At 37.8% G+C, this 12,752-nt stretch overlaps 1 protein-coding gene across 1 annotated transcript; it reads left to right on the top strand.

The window, feature by feature from the left end:
* Nucleotides 10,904-12,323, top strand: LOC109224966 (bZIP transcription factor 11-like). The gene has a single exon (XM_019389546.1). It carries the CDS (start codon nucleotides 11,503-11,505, stop codon nucleotides 11,983-11,985), a length of 483 nt encoding a protein of 160 aa, XP_019245091.1. The 5' UTR covers nucleotides 10,904-11,502; the 3' UTR covers nucleotides 11,986-12,323.

Below are 12,752 nucleotides of genomic sequence, written 5' to 3'. Positions count from 1 at the left end.
ACTTAACCAGCAATTTGATTATTCGAACGAGTGATGGAGGACTATATATATTGGTGAAAGACATGTATTAAGTGAATCCAAAAATGTAATAAGGACAATTCAGCTTTGAAACCTTGTGAATGTACAAATTCTTATCAATAAATTTGAGGTCGTAAACTTGAAATATAATGGAGACAAAGAAACAACTATCTTAGACAATGAAATGCAATCATGAGGCATTAGTACTTCCAAAAATTAAGGTAAAATTAAAATATAAATAAATGAAAAAGGGTAAAATGGGAAGATCATTACAAACATTGACAGCCAACCACAAACTTTTAGGTCATAGTACCACTATATAGTGACTAGCAATAAAAGCGATAAATAGCGATTTGCTAACAAAAAAACTTGTTAAATGGAAGGTCCCACCCAAAGAAAAAAAAGGGAGAAAACTAGGACCTGTTTGTCATAAAAAAATTCCTTTTTTTCTATTTAAAAAAATATATATGTTTGTCTATGAAATTTTGCAAGTTGTTGGAAATTTTTCGAAAATGAGTTTTTCAAAAAGCAAAAAGTGGTTTTGACCATTTTTCCAAAATTTTCAAAAAGAAATTTTTTTTTCCCACTCACAAAACTACAATATTTTTCAAGTGAAATGCATGTTCAAACTAGGGGTGTACAAACAGAACCGGAAAACCGCACCAAACCAAGCCGATTAAAAAAACTTGACTAGGTTTGGTTTGCTTTGATTTGGTATTGAGTAAAAAAAATCGAACCAAATCGATATATAAATATATAATTTTTATATATACTTTTAAGATTTTATATAGACTTTTCTTTATGAACTATCTAAAAATATTTGGGATTCTCTTGCGAGATATAATGTTTAATAAAATATGAAGTGCTCCATATTTATTAACCTTAAATAATAGGTTATATGATCACTTTCTCATCAACTGTTATTGAAATACGTTAATCTCTTTGTTCTTTCATATTCATATCATATGTTTAGATCTATTAAATTTGTATTTCTTTTTCGAATGTGAAGTGATTATTATTATTTAGGTATCATATTGGTTTCTATGTTTAATTACAATTGAAATAATATTTAAGTAACAAAAAATCCGAAAACCCGACAAAACTGAACCAATCCAAACAGATCGGTCCATGTACACCCCTAGTCCAAATATCATTTCTAATTTCAAATACCATGTTTCAACTTAACTCCAAATACTACCTTTTTTTGCTTCAAAAATTACAATTTTTATGTCCAAACGCCTACTAGATCTCATGTTCAAATTTTAACGGAAGTAAAAATATTAGTATTAGGTAATTTCTACTTATAAGTTTTATGGATAAAGTTAATATATATTTACATTGGGAAAAAAACAACAAATATCTCGTAAAATTAATCAAAGAATGGACGGACTAATTCAGACACCACAACTATTAAACCAAAAGGAAGGTCCCCTACCCAAGCAAAAAAAAAAAAAGGAGATTTGCAAAGCAAAGCTAAAGCTACGACTTTCACATAAACATATCAAGTTATCAAAAAAACAAACAACGTGCTTAAAACTGACCTCTCACCAACATAGCTGAATGGTGGGACTCACACTTTTATTTCCTTGATCTTCATAAATCTTTCAACAGTTTTGGTCTCTAAAGGGGCACATTCCTCTTTTTCTTTTCTTTCGTTTATGTATTTGGTGATCTTTCTAAATTCTTGTCCTGATTCTACAATTATATTTTTTGTTTTTTCTCGGCATCAAATAATACCGACCTCCATTTTTGTTTCTTATTATTGGTATCGTTAAAAGATTGAAAACCAAAGGAAAACTAAAGAAATAAAAGAAAACAAAAAATATAAAGAAAGAAGAAGATGTGCACATTGGTTGTGCTTGGTGTGACATAAAGTCATTTTTGAGAAAATATTTTTTATAATGAGGTTATTTTTAGTGTTCGAATACAAGAAATGAGGAATTAATGAACTCTGACTTTACCATGCTCCAAAATGGTGCTAAAATTTAGGATCATGTTTCAAACTAGAGTCAATGTTTACATCTTCTTGACTACGTTTACTCTGGTATTTGGCATTTAATTAAAGCATGTACATTATAAGCAAAGTATTCCTAACTTTGAGTATCTAACAAAGATTAAACGGTATAGACTAAACAATACGAAAATGAAAAAGTCTAGCACGATCTTGAAATAAAATCAACAAACGCGGCACCTTCCTGAGATTCCTTGGAAGGGCGACGTAAAGCTAAGCAACCGATGTCAGTGCAGTTACTATCCACCAACTGAGATCCCCTCTGTATGCTAGACGAGATTGATGGTGCCGTATGGAAAAACTAATGTCAAAAGAAATTAAGAGAACATAAATGGGAATTGAGAATGAAAGAAAGCTTGATTGCATTAATGAAAGTTATTACAAAAAAGCAACATGGTGTCGAGGGGGAGAGATACCAGTACAGAGAATTGTTTGCTTGCTAGAAAGTTTGATTGCTTAATCCCCCTAATAGTGCTTAAAAAAAATAAATCAAAGTTACAGGACTTGACCTAACTAAGCTAGAGATACATAATGGAAATACATGAAATAAAACTACTCAATATTTACAATAAAAAGGACTTAGATTCCTATATAGTAGAAGGTGGTCCGTTGGCAACAACCTTGTTGTCTTTAGCATCAAGGCCTGCGCGCGCGGCACTGTCTGCGCGCGCGCGTTGTTGGCATCTGCCTGCGGCTGGGCACTGGCGAGGGCTATCAGTGGGACGACATAGGCACATGCGCGCTTGTCACTTGACGCGGCCAAGACCACGGGGCCGACCATGGAGCATGGTGTTGGGAGGCTTGCCAGGACGCCATGGGGCGTGTCCGAGGGTTCATGGGGCATGGATGGAAAGCCTCCCATGACATTCTCCACCACCTGAGTTGGCGACGTCCCCGGTGCCTTAATTGCAAGATAATCATCGATCAGGCTCTTATAGGCTTTGAGGTTTGTTCCCCTCTCCCAAATATTCTCTTCTGCATCACAACCTTTTCATTTCAACAAGAACTCTTGGTGATCTTTCCTTGTAGTATGAACCACTCGATCATCGAGAATAGTTTCTACATGCCTTTTTCCGGTTGAATTAGGGCCTCGAATACTGGGTATTGTGAGTTGGATCCGGGAAAGATCCTCCATGTCTTCTCGAAAAGATTTCAGAAGACTGACATGAAAAACTGGATGAATCTTCCACCAGCCTGGGTATCCACCCGGTATGCAATTTTCCCAATGCGCTTCTCAATGGACAAAGGTCCAATGCATTTTTCCAATAGACGAGGGTCATGGACCCCTGCGAACAAGTATCACTTTGGAAGTTTCATCATCATTTTGTTTCCTACTTGGTATTCAAGAAAAGTGATGATTTTGATCAACATGCTTCTTCATCCGCTTTTGGGCTTTGACGAGATAGCTCCGCACTATCTCCAAATTTCGCTTCCATTCCATCGAGAAGTTAGCAGCTCGAGGAGATTTCGACATGTTTGGGGCATTCACAGTGTGTAGGACTATCAATTTCTGTCCGGTAACAATTTCAAAAGCGCTTTTATTTGTACTAGAGCTCTTTTGTGAATTAAAACACAGTTGAGCAGCATCCAGAAGCTTCACCCAATTCTTCTGCGATCCGGTAACAAAATGGCGGAGATATTCCTCCAGCATGCCATTGAACCTCTCCGTCTAGCCATCAGATTACAGATGAAAACTTGAACTATGGCTCAATTTGGACCCAAGGCACTTAAAGAGCTGAGTCCAAAAGTTTCTAATGAAACGAGAGTCGTGATCACTAACGATGTCTTTAGGAAGACCCCAATATTGATAAAATGAGAGAACAAAAGTTGAGTTGTATCTTCTGCTGATATATATTGTGGGGCGGCTATAAATGTAGCATACTTGGAAAACCAATCTACCACAACTATGATAGTTGTGAGATCTCCGACCTTGGGCAGCCCCGTTATGAAATCCAGTGAAACGCTTTCCCATGGTCTCTTTGGAATAGGCAATGGCTCTAAAAGGCCCGCTTGTGTCAAGCGGTCTGACTTGTCTTTCTGGCATACTAAGCAATCTTCACATACTAAGCAACATCATTAGCCATTTGAGGATAACAATAAGCACGACGCAACAACGCCATGGGGCACTCTTTACCTGGATGGCCGGCCCACAAAGTATCATAGCATTCCATCAGAAGAGTCCTTCGCAGATCTCCTTCTTTAGGAATATAAAGTCGGTTCCCTTTCATCTTCAAGAACCCATCTTCCATGTAGAACTAGCGAGTCTTGCCTTGTCCTACCAAATCGACCAAATACTGTGCAGCAGGATCCTTTTAGAGTAGATTTTGTATTTGGTCTCTTATAGTGGTGGCCACTTCGCTCCCCCTTAGGGTGGCGAGTAGGCACACCGATGCTAAGTCGGCCCTTCGACTGAGTGCATCAGCAACTTGGTTGGTCTTCCCGCTTCGGTACTACAGGTTGAAGTGAAATTCCGCTAGGCGTTCCTACCACCTGGTCTGTCGGCCATTTAGCTTTGGCAGGGTTATGAAATGGCTAATAGTCGTGTTGTCTGTCTTGACCACGAACGGGGTTCCCAGCAGATAGTGCCTCCAAAGGCGTAAGCAATGGACGACAACCAATAATACTTTTTTGTGGGCGGCATAGCGTTGTTCTGCATCCTTCAACTTTCGGCTCTCGTACGCCACTAGATGCCCTTCTTGTAGCAAGACCCCGCCTAGACCATAGTCAGAGGCATCTGTCTGTACTTCGAATGGCTTGGCCAAATCAGGAAGGGCCAAGATGGTGCTACTAGACATAGCCGCTTTCAATGTGTTGAAGGCCTCCGCTCGTCTGGGACCCCAATCCCAAGGCGTGACCTTCTTCAGGAGTTCTGTCAACAACAATGCAACGAGAGAGTAATACTTCACAAATCATCGATAAAAGTTGCATAGGCCAAGGAACGCCCTCAAGGTGTAGATATCCTTCGGAGGCGGCCAATCTGTGATAGCCTGATTCTTATGTTGGTCCATCTTTATCCGCCCTTCCTCGATGAAATGTTTAAGGAAGTTTATCTGCTTTTGGGCAAATGTGCACTTGGACAGCTTCGCATATAGTTCGTGTTCCCGCCGTCGAGCTAGGACCTTACGTAGGTGCTCCAGGTATTCCTCCAATGTTTTGCTATATATGACAATGTCGTCCAAGTAGACTACTACGAACTCGTCAATGTACTCTCGGAAGACTTGGTTCATCAATGTGCAAAATGTGGCTGGAGCACTAGTCAAGCCGAATGGCATGACCAGGAAGTCATACGACCCATATCTTGTCACACAGGTCGTCTTGTGTTCATCTTCTTCAGCAATTCGGACTTGCTAGTAACCTGTCTTTAGGTCTATTTGGTGAAAACTGTGGCACCACCCAACCCATCGAACACGTTTGCCATGAGCGGGATAGGGTACTTGTTTTTCACGGTGATTTTGTTTAGCGCCCGATAATCTACACAGAGTCTTAGGGTGCCATCCTGTTTCTTTTGGAATAACACGGGGGACCCATAAGGGGACTTGGAGGGCACAATGATCCCTGTGTCTAGCATTTTTGTCAACTATCTCCGAAGCTCGGTGAGCTTGAGTTGTGACATTCTGTAAGGCTCCCAGGTGTGAGGCTTCGCACCCGGCACCAACTCAATCTCATGGTCCACAGTGTGCCTAGGCAGGAGTCGTTTTGGCATGTCCTGTGGCATGACGTCTTCAAAATCTAGTAGAGACACCTTCACGGGTGCAGGAATGGGACCCGAGAAGCATTCTATATCTTCAATACAGAGGGTTGCCAGGAACGTGGGTTCATGTCTTTTGACTCTCTTCTTCAACTGCAAGGCTGGGATGTTCTCAGCGGCCATCTTTATGGTTGTGCATGGAATGACACTAGGCTTGGCCCCATTTGCTCTCATCATCAGTAGCATGTCGGCATAAGGTACTGGAATGGTGGTTGTTTGCCTCATGAATTCCAGCCCAACTATTAGCTTGAAGTCATCTATGATCACTACGTGCAAGTTGACTTTTCCTTCATAAGGTCCAAGTTTCACTGTAAATTTATAGCCTTGACACGACCTCTGCCATTTCCCACAACTAGACCAAGACATTCTACCTGAGTTAAGGCTAAGTAGTTGTGAGTAGCACTCGTGTCTATCATCGCCCGAATAGGCTTGCCATTAATTTTCATCTTGACGAACATTAAGGTCTTCCCTTGGTTAAGAGGAGTCCCTTCATCCGCCTTCTTTTTCCCTTTCTTGTTCGTTGGGCATGGGTCTTTTTTTTACAGATACCAGCACTGGTTCCCGCTAAGGCCTCAGAAATAGAACAAACACGTGCGCAGAAGGCACTTATTGGTTCGGTCTAGTCAGCATCATTTGTGTCGTCATTCATTCTATCATCAAAATTTTGAAGGGCGTTCATCTATGCATGTGGGCATTCATTGTTCCAATGTGGCCCGCCGCAATGACAACATCCTAAAGGGGGTTTTCTCCCTCGATCGTTGTTGTTTCATGCATCACTATTGCTGCTTGAGGAAGGAGCCTTAGATTTGGTTGCACTCCGATCTCCTCCACTTCTGCTAGGGCCACCATTGCTAGGCTGGCCCCCTTTGTATCCCGCTCGAACGGGCGGTTGAGGCCTATCCTTCCGAGCTTCCACTTGATAGTCCCCAAGGCATTCTGCTGCTTGGATCACCTTGGGTAAGGTGTCTACCCTTTGTCTTTGCATCTCCATGCGGGCATAAGGTTTCAAACCTTCAAGGTATGTGAAGAGTTCGTCATTCTCCCCTATATCCTGTATGTTCAGCATAAGCGCGGAGAATTCCCGCACGTAATCCCGCACTGACTTGGTCTGGCGGAGCTCCCGTAGCTTTTCTCCGCGCATTGTACTCAACATTTTTGGGGAAGAACTGTAGGCATATGGCTGCCTTTAGTTCTGCCCATGTCTCGAGTGCATCTTCACCAGCCCCGATGGCTTCGTATTTCACCCGCCACCAGAGTTTAGCATCACCCTGAAGATACATGGCAGCAATTGCTACCTTTTTTGCTTCTTCTAACTCCCCACGGCATCAAAGTACTCTTCGATGTCGAAGATGAAGTTCTCCATTTCTTTGGCATTCCTAGATCCATTGTGTGGTTTTGGCTCAAGAATCTTCAGCTTTTGTGGCACAGGGGCAAGGTTCACAGCAACCTCGATATGGTTTTTGTTTCCTCGAAGTAGGCCTTGTAGTGCAGCATTGACAACATTGAGCTGGCCTGTCAAGTTGTCTATAGTTTGCTGCATGACAGTCACTATGTCTGCCTCTTGTGCCCTGTAGGCTAAATCCTTGGTATGCTCCTGTTGGAGGCCCTCGAATTTACCAAAAATTTCGGCTGCCTCTGTGGTTGCTGTTTGTCGGTCTCCCTCAAAGTCGCGACTGATGTTCGTAATGTCACCTTCGGCCTGCCGCATACTGCGGTCCAGGTCGTTCAACCTTTGCACTAGGTTGGTTCTTAGATTAGGCACCGTATCCACGATGGGTCGTAATTCGTCAACCGTCTCTTCAAGGGCCGCAATGCGGTCCCCATGATTCACCATGGTCAGAAATAGTGTTAATGGCAATGTGTTCTCTCGTCCGATGTCGAGCCTAGGCTTCTGATACCAACTGTTATGCGGCGCCTTCCTGAGATTCCTTGAAAGGGCGACGTAAGGCTAAGCAACCGATGTCAGTGTAGTTACTATCTGCCAACTGAGGTCCCCTCCGTACGCTAGACGAGATTGTCAGTGCCGTGCGGAAAAACTAATGTCAAGAGATATTGAGAGAACAGAAATGAGAATTGAGAATGAAAGAGAGCTTGATTGCATTAATGAAAGCTATTACAGAAAAGCAACACGGTGTTGAGGTGGAGAGACACCAGTACAGAGAATTATTTGCTTGCTAGAAAGTTTGATTGCTTGATCCCCCCTAATAGTGCTTAAAAAAAATAAATCAAAGTTACAGGACTTGACATAACTAAGCTAGAGAGACATAATGGAAATACATGAAATAAAACTACTCTATTTACAATGAAAAGGACTTAGATTCCTACAAAGTAGAAGCCGGTCCGTTGGCAACACCTTGTCTTTAGCATCAGGGTCTGCGCGCGCAGTGTTGTTGGCATCTGCCTGCGGCTGGGCGCTGGCGAGGGCTATTGATGGGGCAACATAGGCACAAGCGCACTTATCACTCGGCGTAGCCAAGACCACGGGGCCGACCATAGTGCTAGGCGTTGGGAGGCTTGCCAGGAAGCCATGAGGTGCGTCCAAGGGGTCATGGGGCATGGATGGAAAGTTGCCCATGACAGTACTCATGATCTTTAAATGACAAAAAAAGAAATAACTATATACTTGGTCCAAAATAAGTGGTGTTTCACATAATCAAGATGGTATTAGTTTTAAAATTTCCAAATTTACCCTTGATTGTTTATGCTTCCAACGTGACAAATAGAAATTCCTATGCTCTTTATACTTATCAATTTAGAAAGATGCAAATTTAATTAAGGTAGTTTAGTCAAAATCCTTTTTAATTTATAGGAGTAAGTAGTTTCTTAGGAGTTGTGCCAAAGGCAAAAACACCAAATAATATGGGCTGATTGAAGTTTTTTTTCTTTCTGGTGCTTATGGATATTCATTAATTGAGTGGAGTATGGAGTTAATGATATTTACACACAAAAAAAAAAAAAAAAATTACACCAGTTGCCCACTGATTTACGTTTAAATCTTTATGCATGTAAAAATAATTTTATTTTTGCAGGAATCTAACTATTGGATGGTCTCTAAAAGCATTGGATTAGGCCTCTATGCCTCTCTTTCTGCAAATGTACACAACATGTTGAATGCACTTGATTCTCTCAGTTAAAAATATTTACAAAATGCATAAGCATAGTATTATTAGATCTTTATCTTTTGGCATCTTCTAGACATATGTACATAATACTCTTTAAAAAAAACATCTTGAACGAATCCAAACGTAAATAAAATTTAGGTTACCAAACTTCAAAGTCTTTTTGTTTGAGTTCACTGATTCCAAACCAGGCAACAGTCAGTGAAGCATACTTACTTCATCAAGAGGTCGTTTGGTACGCAGATTAAATTATCTCGAGATTATAGTCCTGAAATTATAATCCCGGACTAATTTACCCTCACTTGGGAGGTGAGATAAAATAATCCCAAGCTTAATGGAATAAGAGGATATCCAGGATTAAGTCTGAGTTTAAAGTTATACTATATTTGATTGACGGTATAAATTTCAACAAATATAGTACTATAAATTTAATCTCGTACCTTATTCCGTCTTATTCCACGTACCAAACTTTCACTTAAAAGTTTAAATTGCATGGTCTTCACGCAATTTAACATTTCTATGGACACTCATAAGTACTTTAACGTGAAACAAGTGGAAAATTTCTTTTAAATTTTCGTGCCTAAGATGATTGTCTTTAATTTTCTTCCTCAGAAATATTCGCCATTTTTAAACAATAATTAATGCTTCATTTGGAAATAACTGGGACTTAACTGTGCAATTAAAAATTATAAACATGTACTCGAAAATACAATAAACATGTAAAAAGGAAATTTCTTATTATTTCTTCCTTTTCCTCGTTATTTATGGCACATTTCACCAAGAAAAGGAAAATTCTGGCAGTGTTACCTTGTTGTGAAAATGAATACTCCCTCTTTTTCAATTTATGTAAATTTATTTGACTGGGTATGAAATTTAAAAAAATGAACATTTTTAAATTTATAGTGTAAAATAAGATACATATATTGTGTGTGGCTATAAATCATTAAATGAAGGTAAATTATTTATTAATATAAAAAAATCATAATTTTTTATATGAATTAAAAAAAAAATCACATAAATTAATGTATTACCTTCCGTTCCTAGAGATTCCCTTGCGGCATTCAGTTAACCATTGAAGCAGTTAAAGTAAAAGATATTCCAACGGTGAAATCATAAGGAGACAAAGTTGTGTGGGTGGTGAAAACAAAGTAAATATTAAACGTCTGATTCTGCAGTACTTCTCCCCTTCATTGATTTCATAAATAGACAACAGACACAGCTGTATTTGTACTCTTGTGTGATCTTTCATCTCCACCCCACAAATTCCCCCATGTGGTGTTAAAAAGTTTAAGATTTTGTCAGGTCATAATATTTGCGTTGTTATAAAAATTTTTACATTAAAGGAAATTAACTAAAAAACTCTTCTAGTTTCAATTTATATAATTTTTTTTTAGTTCGTGCAAAAAAGAATGACCGTTTCATATTTAGAAATAATTTATCTTTATACAATAATTTATAGCTACATAAAATATATAAGTCTTATTTTACATCACAAGTTTAAAACTCTTTTTTTCTTACCCTACGTGTCTAATCAAATAAGCTCACACAAATTAAAACGGAAAGAGTAATAAGTTTAACGTTGAACTATTTCTAAATAAAAAATATATTATCTTTTTGTTGAATAGGTTATTAAAATGTGCTATATAAATTGTGACGAAGAGAATATATACATTGATAAAAAGAAATACACATGGATTGAAAGAACTATCCTTATAAAATAAATTACGTAAACTGAAAAATAATACGTTAATTATCATATTTATCAAATTATTCATTTAAAATTTATCATAAAAATTACCTATAATTACTTTATTTGTGATTTAATTATCTAAATAATTTTTTATAGGGTAAAGTACATACAATTTAAACTACCAAGAAATACTACCATCAACTGTCCTTGAAGATTCCTCGCCCTTTCACTTTTTCCCACCCACCACCTATTTTTTCCCACTTGTTTAATTATTTCTTTAATAATTTTATTTCCTTTTGCCTACCTTTTTCTGCCTTTAAATTAACCTACAACCTCAAAGACCATTCCTTCCTCTTCTTCTCCTCCTCTCCTTTGCTTACATTTTCAGTTTCTTCAGCTATTTTTGCCTCTGTTTTCTGATATCTTCTTCTTCGGTTTTCTTGTTTTCTCCGCTATTCTGCTCTAATTAGGCTATTTAATATCTGGGTTTTAGTCTTTTAGGCTGAAACCCATTAAAAATCCAATCTTTTTACAGATTTGTAAAAGAACTCTCTGTTTCTGTGGTATGAAAAATTAATGCTAAATATTGATCTGTTATTCATGAACCAAATTCATGTCTCCTGTTCTTAGTGAAATCCTTCGTTCCGGTTATATAATCAGTTCTTCCCTTAGACGCAGAACTCATCTTGTTCAATCTTTCTCTGTTTGTTTCCTCTACTGGTTCTACGTTTTCTCAGAAATCATCACTTCCCCATAATTATCTATATAGTTAATTATATCTAGTTTTACCATTTATTAGTACTACTTTTATTTGCTTGGTCCTGTGTTTTTTCTTGGTACTAATATTTGTTCAACAGCCCAAGAAAATAAAACAGAGGGTAAAATTTTTAAAGGTGTATATATATAAAATATTGTGATGGCTACATCTAGTGGAAATTCAACTGGATCTACTCAGATTTTGAACTCAGGTTCTGAAGAAGATTTGCAGGTTTCAATGTTAGATGAAAGGAAAAGAAAGAGAATGCAATCAAATCGTGAATCAGCAAGAAGATCAAGGATGAGAAAACAGAAACATCTTGATGATTTAATTGGCCAAGTTGCGCAACTGAAAAAGGAAAACAACAACATCCTTAGCAACATCAACTTGACAAGTCAACAGTACGCTAATGTTGAAGCAGAGAACTCTGTTTTAAGAGCTCAGATGATTGAACTTAGTCAAAGGTTGCAATCTCTTAATGAAATCCTCAGTTACATCAATTCCAACAACAACAATAATAATAATGACGGAGTTTTTGAAACTCATCATCATTATCAGGAGGATATGATGAATAATCCATGGAATTTGATGTATGTTAATCAGCCAATTATGGCTTCTGCTGATATGCTTTATCAGTATTAATTTAAAAAAAAATATTAGGAATAATTATCACCATTAACTGTTTTAATGGTGGTAATGTGAAATTAATGGTGGTTGTGATGATGAGTGGAAGGAAGAATGGAAGGGTTATTTTATTACTAGTATCTTTATTATTATTTGGTTTTATTGTTACTTTATTTTAAGCAATATGAGCAGTAGATCTGAGTAATATTATGAGTTATGAGGATTATTAGAATGATTTAAGATGAGTTGACTGGTCTTTTGTGCATGTAAAAAGGGTCAGGTGTTGATATATTGGAATGAATGGTTGTGAATGCACTATGTTTCTCTTTTTAATAAATGCAAGTTGTTTCTATGTACTAAATTCCTTTTTTATTTTCTTTTATTTATTTTATTTTTGATGCGATCCCTTATATTTCTCCAATTTTTCTTAGCTCTCCAAATTGCTTCTGTTGTTCATAATATGTTTCATCGAGTCTGTGTTATGTTGCTAATAAGTTGCCTAATTTCTTAATACTTTGAGATCCAAGAATTTTCCGAATTTCTTAATTACTTTAAGATCCAAACAAATACGGTTACTGTCCTCTTTCATTATGGCTCTGGAAAAAAGGTACAAAGATGAAGATCTCATAAGAATTTACACAGAGTTGGATATTTTTGCACCAAATCAATGATAATTTGGCAAATGGCTTCTACATATACTCTTTATCACTTATGAATAGTTAATTAATACGTGTTTCACTTAACAATAAGCATTGAGTGTGATTAAATTTTTCGATATAGAATTC

This window comes from Nicotiana attenuata, chromosome 4 (genome assembly GCF_001879085.1).
Source record: "Nicotiana attenuata strain UT chromosome 4, NIATTr2, whole genome shotgun sequence".
NCBI classification, from domain to species: Eukaryota; Viridiplantae; Streptophyta; class Magnoliopsida; order Solanales; family Solanaceae; genus Nicotiana; species Nicotiana attenuata.
Note: the sequence above shows the minus strand (reverse complement) of the source record. Positions and strands in the feature narration are given on the sequence as shown.